Source organism: Porites lutea, chromosome 3 (genome assembly GCF_958299795.1).
Source record: "Porites lutea chromosome 3, jaPorLute2.1, whole genome shotgun sequence".
Classification (NCBI taxonomy): Eukaryota; Metazoa; Cnidaria; class Anthozoa; order Scleractinia; family Poritidae; genus Porites; species Porites lutea.
Genome location: NC_133203.1, coordinates 26,723,296 through 26,736,691, shown reverse-complemented (window position 1 = coordinate 26,736,691; position 13,396 = coordinate 26,723,296). Strand labels below are relative to the sequence as shown.

At 39.2% G+C, this 13,396-nt stretch overlaps 1 protein-coding gene across 2 annotated transcripts in view; it reads right to left on the bottom strand.

Annotated features, from left to right (window-relative positions):
- The window catches only part of LOC140930802 (2-amino-3-carboxymuconate-6-semialdehyde decarboxylase-like), a 116,730-nt gene extending 104,359 nt beyond the window's left edge, over positions 1-12,371 (bottom strand). For both annotated transcript variants that reach the window (XR_012164887.1, XM_073380516.1), the window contains exons 1-12: positions 12,222-12,371; positions 9,430-9,474; positions 7,945-8,041; positions 7,134-7,183; positions 6,018-6,128; positions 5,523-5,564; positions 4,443-4,526; positions 3,653-3,746; positions 2,743-2,838; positions 1,786-1,876; positions 811-892; positions 117-215 (exon numbers count right to left, since the gene is read on the bottom strand). Coding sequence is in view for 1 of the 2 variants with exons in the window: in XM_073380516.1 (XP_073236617.1) it covers positions 117-215; positions 811-892; positions 1,786-1,876; positions 2,743-2,838; positions 3,653-3,746; positions 4,443-4,526; positions 5,523-5,564; positions 6,018-6,128; positions 7,134-7,183; positions 7,945-8,041; positions 9,430-9,474; positions 12,222-12,284 (954 nt within the window). In the remaining variant the exon portion in view is untranslated. The remainder of the gene's footprint in view (positions 1-116; positions 216-810; positions 893-1,785; positions 1,877-2,742; positions 2,839-3,652; positions 3,747-4,442; positions 4,527-5,522; positions 5,565-6,017; positions 6,129-7,133; positions 7,184-7,944; positions 8,042-9,429; positions 9,475-12,221) is intronic.
- Between the last annotated feature and the right edge of the window lie 1,025 nt (positions 12,372-13,396).

Here is a 13,396-nt window from a genome sequence, read left to right as displayed (position 1 = left end):
TTTCTGGATCACAATAAGAGGGAGTTTAAGCAACGACGACGACGGCGGCGTCTTATCAATGGCAAAAAAAAAAAAAAACAAAAAAACTGTGAAACTGAATGCGATTGTTCTGTTACCCTAAGTTCCAGGTCGTCTTTGTACACATCCTCGATGAGTTTTCCTGGATGATGTTCTCCGAGAGGAAACGGGTAGTCACTGCCTAAAATAACATTCTCCTGAAAAAAAAAAATACACATGCAGGATAATGAGCCCACGCTTGCTGCAATGAGAAAATTGAGAGCTTGAAGGTTTATTATCATTTTTTTTCAGTGTTGTGTCTGTACAGGGGACAAGTGCGCTTCGCACACAAACGAAGATTATTGAAAACACAACTTTAATGGGGACTCAGACTTGCACAGGTCAGCTCGTTCTTGATCAACACAACAAGTCACAATCTCATCATGGCTTACTAAAACTTCACCTTGTTAGCAAAAACCTACGCAAAAGAAGAACTAAATCACTGTCGGGGTGGAAACGAAACGCTTGCTACGGAAACGCTTGCTACGCAGGCAACATCAAAACTAAGTTTCAATCCACGTACAGCCTTGCCGTTCGTACAAACAGACGACAGAAACCAGTTTCAATGCCTATAAAATATAGTCTGAAATACCAAATCTAGACCGTCACTTTTAGAATTCAATTGATGCAAAGACAAACGATAGCAAATAGCGTGACATAACCCATCCTAAGTACACGTCTTGTTAATTTTTGCTTGCATAAATTTCACAGTGTATTAAATAGATCATAACCAAAAATCACTGAACTCTTTACCTGACCAATGGTGTCAACCAGTAATTTAAGAGCTTTTTCATCATGGACAAGACTATCTGTATAAATTTGACCAATGTAGTTTCTGAAACATGCAATATTATAACGAATGATACATTTAAGGTTCTGTTTGTAGTCTATAGAAAGTATTGTGAGATTATAAAGAATACATCTAACAAAATCAATTTAACACTGCTACAATACAGTTAACTCACACAGAAACTGTTGGATGCGACAAAAGGGGCCGTCTTAGGCCCGGTTCTGACGCCGAACTTTTCATAAGCCGACCCTAACTCGAATTAAGGTCGACCCAAATTATTTAGACCAGCTGATTTGATTCAGACGCCGATCTTAATTTCAGCTGAACTAAGTGCTCATTTTGGTCAAACTGCTTACAAAATACGTTCTAATAATTTATGCGTCTGAATCAAAGCCGTTCCAAAGTCGCGACCAAAGGCGAAATTCCCGGCCGGGGTAGGCGAAAAGAACGGCTAAGCCGTTCCTAATTGATTCATGACACCGAACTTTCATGTACTTTATTCAATGTATCAGGTTCGGCTCTTAAAAAGTTCGGCGTCATGAGTCGTTTCGAAAACGTCCTGTTCGCCAACGTCTTAACTCTTAAGTCGTTTTGCAAACGTGTTAGGTCAGTTTCCTAACTGCTCTCGCCTGATCAGTGGCTAAAGGAACAACCTGTTCATGTGTGTCACACTTTTTCGTGTACTGGCTGAAAGAACGAGGTATTCTGTATGCATGTGAAGTGCTCGTTTACTTCCTTAAGCGAAACGACTGAAGACGTTAGCGAACCGACTTGTGGGCGAAATGACCGGTCACCCTCTTAGATAGGCGTCTATACTTTTTTCATGTCTTACAATCATGTCTTGCAATCACTTGGCGAGTGTTCAAGTCCAGCCATAAGTCATTGATTAACAAAGGATTGAAAGTTACGATGTAGGAGTATACTACAAGTGAACTGACCTTGGATTTATTGGATTCTCAACAGCACAGAGATCAGGTCTGACATTAAAGCCATGTTCAATACGACCAATAGTGAATGGAAATGCTCCTCCTGCATTAAAAAAAACAACAACAAAGAAAGAAAGAAAAAGAAAGAAAATTATAAATATGAAGGGAAAAAAGCTAGCTTTGTATAGATTTCTGAAGATGTTCTTTAAGTGTGATCATCCTACAAGAGTTTAGCCTTCGTAGCTGGCGGAATAGACCTTTTTAGCTGGTATGCTTTGTTTTCCTAATTCAGACCACGAGATGTTCTCCAAGGAATTCAACTTCAACTTCAACTTTATTCATTCAATCTCAATTGACAATTTCACGATAGCTTCCAACCGCGTATAGGCGGGGGAAGAGACACACAAATTTTAAAGAAAAGAAAGGAAAAAAGAAATATTTCAGTAAAAAGAATTTCAGTAATTATGCATACATATGCACGTGGATGCACGTGCGTAAGACAACATTTGAAAGAAAAAGTTCTCTGAGGCACCATTATGTTGTCTGAAATAGGAAAACAAAACAAACAAGCTAAAAAGTCTATTGTTTTTGCCTGCGTGCAAGTTTTGGCGGCGCGAAGCCGCCATTCTTGCGGCTTAGCCGCAAAAAAAAAGTGTCTCCTTCGCATTCTCCGCACGTTGCGTGAATGATCCCGCCGGCTACGCAGACTAAGGGCCTGTTTACATGGAGGTGGGGGACCCCAGGTAGGTGAAATAACCCGCTTAGGTGGGGTAACCCGCCTGTCCATATAATCTCTCATTTTAATTCGATCATGTTTACATAATAGGTGGCGTGACCCGCCACATGTTGTCTCACCTATCTGGGTTCCCTTACCTCCATGTAAACAGGCCCCAACCAGAGTTACAACGTTATGTACATGTGCGAGCATGTGATAAGGCAAAAGATGTGCTTGATAAAATTAACGTTTACCTCCGTGAGCAAAACACACTTTGAGTCTTGGATATCGTTCCAGAACACAACCAAAGATCATGCAACAGATCGCCTGCGCAGTTTCAGCAGGCATTCCTGCAAAGGCAACAAGGCCAAGTTTACCCCTGAAACCCTAGTCTGCTATTCAGCCGTTTTTAGAGTCGTCACGCAACGCTCCTCCCCACTGGGGAGGAGCGTTGCGTGACGACACTAAAAACGGTTGTGTAGCAGACTACTGAAGCCCTGATACGAACATGCATAATATACATCATCTAAAGTATTATACTTAAAATCTAAGGCTGTGGAGAGGTCAAAGGTCAAGGTAACGGCCCTTTACGTCGGTAATAGTGCTCATTAGAATGACAAACCTGATCCCGCGGTGTGCTTATTTTACCCCCTTCTCTCCATCAGTGACTCGTTTTACGGGTATTAGAAAGGATATGAAATGACTCCTGGGTTCAAACCTTTCAAAATTTTAACTTGTGTTAAAGATTCCGTAAAATTGGGTTTCATTCAGACAAAATCTTCCACTGCATAAGCCATCCACTTCAAGATGTACATTAGGAAGTAAATTTTGAATGGTTCCCTTAAAAAAACTCCAGCATTGCGACAGAGTTACAATGTATATGCTTCAGGGCCGAGTTGTTCAAAGCTGGGTTAAGATAACCCAGGGTTAGTGCGAGATTTAAATTCAGATATGAAAGCCTTAAAATCATTTCAGTTTTAATTCTTTTTGTCGACTAGTTGCTTATTGAAAACTTTAAAAATAACAGAGAAAATTATCCGAGAAAATGCTTTTAAACACAAGAAAAAGAAACCCGGGTTAAATTTAACCGCGGGTTAAGCGCTAATCGGCCTTCGAACAACTGGGCCCAGGGTTATAAGCTTCTGGTACAATACATTTACTTACCAACAAGCCAAGGCAACCAGTACTTGGACATTCTTCCTCCTAACTCCATATCCCATGGATGAACAAAGATAGCACAGCCTAATTCCTCAGCAGCCTGCATGTAATAGACAACATCTTTGTTTGTATAAAAAATTGGTCGATTTTTGGATGAGAAATGCAATGTAGAAGCATACTCAGGATGTCGGGGAGAATGGGTGGGGAGTGCAGGTTATGTTGCGGGTCAAATTTGATTTCAAGTTAAAGTTTTTAAACCAAGATTATTATCACTTTTCTTTGAGGAAAGCGTGAACCAATGTACACGAGATTAAAGGAAAATTAACCTGCTACATAATGATAAAAAATGTGGCACACTGACATGGACTCTCATGTCATCTCCCTTGGCCTTCTTTAGACCTACACGTGCTACCAGCGTGCAAAGAAAGTCGTGTGCGATAGCCCGGGGCCAGTGGATTTTGCCATCGGGCTAGTGGTTTTTGTTCTTAACTTGCCCAACAGGCAAATGCTGTTTTTCGGGGAATTCATATTACAGAAGGATTGTAATCAATCCTGCTAATCAAAAAGGGTTTTACTTGGGGTTAGTTGAAATGACTTGTGGGCCAGTAAATGTTAGCTACAGCTTGCCCCAATGGCAGGCTGTAAAACTGACTTTCTCTGCACCCTGGTGCTACACAGTACACATGAGCAAGTGAAATAAGACCATGAAGGCATATGGCGGCTCTGACACTAAAATAATGCAGGCATTGCTAACATTTTCATGAGACGGGACGCACTGATAATAAAAATTACTTACAGCAAACACAGGATCTAGTTCTGGAGCATCAAGATTCCAGTTGTTAATATGGCTACCAATTTCAACACCTGGGAAACCAAGTTCCTGTCATAATTTTATTAGAGATATTAAAACAATAGTAATAACAATAAATGTAATAATTGTTATCAATAATAAAGAACAATTAATACTATTAATATCAAAAATAAATTTACCAAAAGTAACCTAATACCTCGAAAAACAAAACTACGCTAGAGAAAACAGTCATTGTAGAATACATCCAGTAAAGCTGCACTCTGGCAGTACCCAGTTGTCCCTGGCAATTAACTAAATTTTCACTTCTGGTGTTGAGACAAAGAATTATGCTATCTGCACCTGCACCTATCCTGTAGTCAACGACCGTTGACGCGCCACAGACATAGCAAACCTCTCCCCCCATTTGATTTTGTTTTCAGCTTCTCTTGTGGCATTGCAAAACTTCAACCTTGTCCACTCAGAGATATTATTCTCCCTGCAGTGCTTCTTTGGTCAGCCCCTTCTTCTCCCTCCTTGCACTGTTCCTTGTAAAATTGTCTTGGCAAGCCCTGATTATCTTGATACATGCCCAAACCACTTTAACTTGCGTTTCTTTACTGTGCTATCTAAGGCAGTTAATTACCAAATGTCAAAACTGGCCAGCTGAATTGTGGTCATATTGATAGTGAAATACAAGTAGGCTTTTTTCAATGTTTTTTCTAAAAAAAACAATCACTGCCCTGCCTACATGTACAGTGTACTTTGGAATAGACTGATCTGGCAGAACAGTCTTGATTCACAATGATTATGCTTAGGCCAGAGGATTTTTTCTTGCATGCAGCAGGATGCTACAGTGTTGGCCAGGTTGACACATTTTTAGCTAAAGGTCGAACAAGTGATAAAGCTGCATGTCAACCACATATGAAAAGTCTCTAGCAATCTGGGTAAGTTTGGCTGGGTAAGCAGCCTCTAGATTTCCCACAAACTCAGTGCTGGCGGCCTGGATTTCAACAATGATCATAGCTTCTGGGCTGCCAATAAATTTTCGTTAGGGGTCAGCCTTCATAAGTTCTAAATAACAATCACCTTTACACATCTCGTCAGTTCTTCAACTGCAAGTTCTGGTGCCTGTAACACAAGATTAAAATTAATTATGTTTCCCACTATTGACTGCTTACAAAATAAAAAATTAATATATAATAATTATATATTTTTTATTTTGTTATTTTGTTATTATTATAATATTATTATTATACAGCATGATGTAAGTTGTCCAGACTTCAAACAAGTTTTAAGTATATATATTTTTAAAAGTAAGCTAATGGGACTACTTTATTAAAAATAAAAATAATAATAATAATAATAAAACAAAAAAAATCACATCCTGTTTCTTTGGGCATTTGGAACAACATAACAAGCTTTTTGATCTTTTTAAACCAGGTTCTTACATGTATGTGTACACACAAATTAACACCTTAAGGAAGTGAGTCTGCGCACTTTTATAGAGTGGGTGTCAATCAATGGATGACTGTAATGATTTAGATAACGCATGGCAACTGGTAACTAAATTCCAAATCAAACCTGCATTGGAAGTGTTCCAAGTCCAACAAATCTCTTAGGATACTTCTTCACCATTTTAGCAAGATCATCATTCAGTATGCGGCACAAATCCAGTGTATCTTCAGGCTTAGCCTTGATAACACGAAACAAAATGACGCATTTATGAGACTTTTACAGCCTTGAATATCAACATTGGTGAGGGCCCTAAAAACTAAGACACTCTGTAAAGCCTAGTTCTCATATTTTGCTGACGTATTTGCGACAGCCTCCAGTACCGCCTGGGCTACTTCTCGCACGAATGAGAACATGCGCCACTGGCAACTGGAGCCATAGCAGTATTTTACTGCTAGAATACTTGCGAAGTTGAACTGGAGTCAACTAAGCAGGCATGCCGCCAGTAAAGGCTAGGATGACCAGTGTTGCTGGCCACTTCTGTTCTCATATCGGAGCAGTATCCCAGGAAGTACCTGCGGCTATGTCGCAGATGCATCGGTGGCATATGAGAACCAGGCTTAAGAATGGAATACTGTACTTACAGAGTACAGGTATTTTTTTTAAGGCCCTCATCAATCTTGCACCATATATTACATCAGAGGGACATTAACAATGTCTAATTATTTCAATCAAAACGTGAATGTACAAGAAATGCAAAGCATAATTTGATCCTCCATAGGTTAAGACTAGTATAGCCAAGAATGCATTCAAAATTAATGTTCGGACCACTTCATCACCCGTGTGTTAAAGACAACAGGCCATTTGAACGGCTTGGTCATCCGTATTATGGCATGCCTTGGAATTATTTTTCTGTCGAAGCGGATATGGAAGACGGGTAACGTGATGGGCAACCTTTGCCAAGTATAAATATAGAAAAGCTATCCGTTTGAGTTTGCTAACATGCCGAATTCGCTGGCTATGTTAATTCTCAGTTTTAAGTTCGTTTTTATCCACAAACCACGAGCAATATATCTATAATTGATACTCCCTATCTCAAATTTAACTCTGTTGCCATAAAAAGATGAAGCTTTTGATATAGATCAATCGATTCCTCGTAGGAATCATGTCCATTATTCCATCTATCTATAGATCTACATGTATTGTGTGGCAAATTTCAAAACAAAGCTCTTTCCACATGCATACCCAGTAGCTAAACATCACTGGAACAGTAGAGACCACTTGAACAGTAACACCTGAAAGTGGAAAGATTTTAAACTCCCTAGTCAGTAATCAATCTAAATAAGGCTGCAGTCACATTAATGCTGAGGTACAATCAAACACATAGTGCCTGGGTAATGGCAAATTGTGAAGTGTTGGGCACTCTTCTCCGTGTACATGTTTTGCATGTACATATACATGTGCTCCACTTTGTGAGCTGTCACTAGATATAATTTTGAAAGGTGAGAATGGATTTATTTAAGGTCAAATTGCCTCAGAACTAATGATAAATGCGCAAATGCATGGAAATGGTGCTAACTTACATGTACTTGCACACAAGGTCCCTAACCTGTCTTTGAGCATTACTGTCACCACTAAATGTTTATGCATGTGTTAGAAATCAAATTGCGCACAATCGCACCATAGCATTTTTAACAGATGTATTGTAATAACATTCTCGGTTGAAGCTAAGGAAAAGCTAAGCAAGCTTTTTTATTTAGTCAAGCCAGCTTTTTAACTCAACTGCATCTTTATAGTTACTCGATCCACGTCTTTGTTTTGCAAGCTGGTACTAAGCTCTTTTTCAGCCGGTGAAATTACAGTGTAGCTGAAAGCCAGCTTTTAGCAACATCAATGAACAATAATGTTACCACACTCACATTATAAACACAAATTATGGCTCAAAATTAATGTTATCCCTTGTTTCTATGAATTGTATTCACATATTTGAGCATAAAATAAAGGGAAGTAAAAGTTAAACCTGTAGGAATAACATTTTACCATAACATACACAGACCTGTCGCATCCATGTCTTTGATTCGTGCTTCCGGAGACCAGCAGTTCTCATCTATTTCACGAAAAAGCTTTCCATCTTTCATCATCTTAGCTTTGCCCTAAAATACAAAGAAAGATAACCATATTGTAAAAATATCTACAAAAAACCCACTTATGAGACAAATGTTTTAAAAACAGGAAATGTCTGAGTCATTTCCTCCTAGTAATTGTGCCTAGATTTATGCTTTTTGCCCAACAGTCCTTTGACCCATGGAAACAAACAAACAAAAAAATAATAATAAAAACTTTCTGACCCCAAAAGGCCCTCGTATTACAAACCTTTGATCCTAAAAAAGCTTTTTATCTCCCCATAAGATAAGTAAAATAGTAAGTCATAACAATTAATTAATTTTGACTTAATGTATTAGGCCTGGCACACGCTACTTGTGTACATGGCCAAAAATCTCACATCGTTTTTTTTTTTTCCTGACCAAAAAAATAATGTCATTTTCCAGACCCATTTTCAGACCAGACCTCTTAAATCCATACCCGTTTTCAGACCTGGCTTTTAGGCAGAAATTGTGTTATCATTACTTAGATTATGACGCAAACTAAAAAATCCTTCAAATCCATTCTGAATTCACATATTTCTCTTTCTTTCTTACTCAAATGGAACTGAAACGATAAGTACGTTCAATATACACCGTCCCGTAGTTCCCTTGAAAACCATACCTGATTCCAGACCAAAATGGGCAGTGTATACCCGTTTTCAGACCAAAATGGTGCAAAAACCCTACCCGGTGGGGCCGCACATACTTATATAGCTTACATACAATTTGTTATGCAAATTCAGGCCAATTTTAGAATGATCACAAAAAGTTTTACTACACCTTTTATTGGCTATTTTTGCACCTCACTTGTTTGCTATTGTTATTATGGCTTCGACTTTGTTTCACAATTTCTTATAGAAATGAATGAAAGCTCTATCAAATTGCATGACATTTGAAAAAGTTTAGACCATACCACGTGTGAATTTCCAGTTTATCCTTTGAGCAAACACAGACTGTTTAAGAATACTTTAAAAAATTTTCCCAACTTTTGTGGCAGCTAAAAGCTAATACACTTCCTATTGTCCTAATTGTATTGTGTTTGATCAGAATTATTTTTGTAATTTGTGCCAAGTTTGTTCTTCGTTCAAGTCGGGTTACAAAGATTTTAAAAAAAGTGCCCAACGTTACTTATTTGTGCCTAAACCGTGCATAAACTGTGGCCAAACAGTGACTAAAATTTGCCCAAACTGTACGTAAAATGTGCCTTAGCAATATTTAAAACATGCCTTAACTGTGCCTAAACTGCATACCTTTGCATGTTTATTTTTTCCCGTGCTCTGGCACAAAAACCATGCCTTTTCTTGAGCGCAAATCATGCATAGGCATCGTGTTACACTCATGTACACCAGTAGCTTGCGCCAAGCCATTATTTTAAGCTTTTAAGTTTAAATGCTTACTTTACAGTGATGATGAAGTTGTATCCAACCTCCATAACCATATCGCTGCAAACAAAAAAACTCCTTTTAGCATTACATGTACATGCAGGCACTTATCACTATTATTATTTACATGTAAACTGAAACTGTCAAGCACAATTTTCTGGCTTTGCTATCATTTTTATTATCAGTCTTGTGACAGGAGGGTGAGGCAACATTTATGTCCAATTCTCTGCGACAGGCAGAAATTTAGTTCAGACATGTAAACCTTTGACATGACTTGTCAGTAGGACAAGTACATTTTTAATAAGAAACAATACAGAAACATCAAATTATGTACAGTAGAACTAAAATATATCTTATACTCATAAAAGCAAACCTCATACTTGACAAAATAAGGTTAAGTATTCCTTAGAACTGCGCCATTCTACGGCCATTTCATTTGCTTTTATGAGCTCCATAGGAACCTGGCCATAGTAACCAGGCCTGTTATGACATAGCTTATTGCCAGGCTCAAAATTGAAATTGCGCTTAATATTATATTAAGCTTTAAGTCAAGAACAATTTACAAAGCTAAAAATGTGTGATTAAAAACATTAAATGCCCAATTATTGTTTTTTAAGTTTCGAGTTTCAAGCAAAACTGTTTGGACGAGAACACTTGGGTTTCGGACACCTACATTTAATATAGTGCTTGTCCGAAGGACAAGTGGATAAGAAAATTTTTCTCTTGCTTTGTCGTGATGAACATCACTAGAAAACACTGGTAAGGAGGACATACTGCTGAATAGACTGGATGTATTAAAAAACCCTCAAAATTGACAGGAATTCTCTCTATGCTTTACAGGAAAATAAGTGTGAGTACATCAAGTATTTCGTGGCTGTGGGCACTAAGTTTGTCAACCAACAAACAAGCAAATAGCATTGTAAATAATAAGGTGGAATAATAAAAATGATCATCAAGGTGAGTGTATTCCTAAAGAGCACCGTTGTCACATTGCGACAAGCAGTGTAGTAGTCACCTTCAGAGTCAAAGTGAGTTGTTTTGTGGCAATTGATGGCATTGAACTCTGGTTGGTCTATTAAGTCGCAATTTTATTGGCTGTCTGTCAGTTATGCATCAATCAATTCCAGTTACATGTACCATCTCCCCCAATCCCCAAGCTTTCAACATGCATGTGGTTTTCTATCCAAATATAACTAAACATGGATGATTCTAGTTGGGGGCATGGGCGCAGGTGGAATTGACTGATGCATTATGACTATGAGGACTCCAACATGTCATCGAAATGAATTTTGGGTACCTTTCACTGCAATATTGTAACCAGCTTAAAAACAACTTCTAGAAATTTATTTTGTCTTTTAAAAAGTTCTTCAAAAATTAATATCATAACTGCACAAATAATAAAATTATAGAACACCTGGTAGAAGAGAAAATCAGCAGGAGCAATTACAGAGAAAGGACTATATAAAACTAGTTGTACATAGCTTTTGCTAAGTGCCAACGAAAGAAAAAAGAATTTGCCTACATCACCAGTTTTAGTTCCAATGTAAATAAAACCATTTCAGCTGCTGAGGTGAGAATTTCCACTACAAGCACTCCTCATTCCTACATTTCTGCTATGCTCTTGGCTTTAAAATCGCTCTTATTCTTCTGTAAATTAGACATTTTTGAACCTTAAACTTGTCAAGTTTCAAACAGCGAAAGGGAAATAACATTTATTGGTTAGCGCGAACTTGAAATAGCAAGTTGTAGCCCATTCAAGTACAGTAGTGTGGCAGAGAACTATGTCCAAACTTTGAAGGTTTGTTTACAACAGAGGTCATCAAAAGTCACGTGAAACTACAGGTGAAATCTAATGCCAATAAAATCTCCAGGGAATCTACACCTTACATTACACTTCTCACAGCACAATTGAGAATTTTTCTGCCCGCTGCAATACTTCACGTGGCATTAAGCCGGCCGCCTCGCAAGCCGGTCGTCTCGCTCGGCGTGCTTGTTGGCAATTACCTTACCATGTAAGAAACTAGATGTTAATTAGCCGTATTTATACCAGAGGACGTCTACAACGTCTTAGACGACTTAGACATCTAGTATAAATACAGGAAATAAGGCAAACGTATTAAACATCTGACAAATAAAACGTCTGGAGTTAGGCCTGTTTCAAACGTCGTGCTACTGACGTGCCAAGCTGGCCCGACTGTAGCTCGACTGCAGCACGACACTAGCACGACTTGGTTTCAGACGTCGAATTTAATTCAGTTGAATAGAACGGCTGCTGCCGAAAACAAAACACAAAAATATAGAAACAGTTTAGCAAACTTTTAAATGTATTCTAATGTATTTATAATTTATGAATTGAGTTCGGCACGGCGGTAGCACTACATTTGAAACAAAGTCGAGCTACTGCTGTGTATGTAGCACGGCAAGGCTCGCCGTGCTACACGGCAGTAGCACGACTTAGTTTCAAACGTCGCGCTACTGCCGTGCTAAAGTCGAATTTAATTCGAGCAATTAAGTTCGGCACGGCAGTAGCACGACGTTTGAAACGCGCCTTAGTGCATCCCATCGATGCACTTAACAGCTGAATTAGTCGTCTCAGAAGTTTAAGCTAAGTCGTCTAGTATAAAAACGGGACGCACTTAACGACGCACTTAACAGTCAGACGTTTAATGCGTCTGAATGTCTACAACGTCTTCTAGTATAAATACGGCCACTGACCGTTTAAAATGATCTTTTGGTACGGACACACGTAAGCAAGGCATGCATGAAGCCAACATTGGGGTGAGTAGTTCTTCTTACTTTGCTCTTACCTCCTTTAGATCTGGCCATCTTTCCGGTAAAATATGATTATGAATATCAATTTTCAAAGCCATAGCGTTTTACAGCTATATTGTACCAGCAAAATCAGCGAAAAGCAAGTTTTAAGCCATCATTCAATGATTTCTACGCTACAAAATCTGCGGGAAAGTGTTTCTGCTCTCAGTTAACTCTCCCCAGATTCCCTAGTCCTATTTGAACAGATTACCCAGCACTCCCCAGCTCAAGTAACTTTGAAGTGGTATTCCTGTTTTCCTGGTCTGGGGGCTGGGGAGGGGCGCGTGGGGGGACCATCAACACGAGGAAACAAAAACAAAAAAAACAAAAATAAAACAAAAACAAAAACAAAGCCGCAAAAGATTAAAAAGAAAAATAGAACACTGAGAAACGGTCTTACTGTATGTTAGAAGGAGCCCATCAAATTAGTTGAAAAGTCCCAATAGCTATGCTAGACAAATGGTACGGTTATCTAGAATTTTTGAGCATTACTGCCGTCTTACTCGAGATCTCTCGGTAAAATTTGCTCTTTTGAACAGTTATTTAGAGAAAAAATGCTGACTGCCATGAGCCGTGACTGCCCATGGTTAATGCACTACATAAGAATTCCATAAGAATTCTTTCCGGCAGCCGTTATCAGGGGTGGATCAAGGGAGAACCAACTTTTGCGCACTTTGGAAGAGCGCGGCTTCAGGGGTCAGGAACAGTCAGTGTTTCGAGAGTTATTTCAATTTCATAGCAGTCAGCTCAGTTTAGCTACAAAAATTATCGGGTCTGACGGATATAGTTAGGGGCGTCCTACATGTCCTAGCCTGTTTCAGGCGTTCAGCCCCCCCGCCCCCCCTCATTTTTCCGGTGTACAGTTAACTCGCTCTCACTTACCGCCCCGCTCTAATGTCCGAACGCCTGGAACAGGCTAGGGGCGTGCGGACCCCTCCGACCCCGCTGGATCTGCCGCTGGTTATCTAGGCTCATGTGTGAGTAATTTACCAAGGATGGGAAAATGTCCAGGGCCCTATAACGTCTTGATTTCGGCCCAGGGGGCATCCGTAGCCTGCGTGCGGACGTTTCCTGTCTCGTTCAGTTGCAAAGGTCTTTCTGTCCCAGATTGGCACTGTTAAAAGCGACTCGCTTCAATTTTTAGTGACAATAATCCCAACCCCATTGCAAA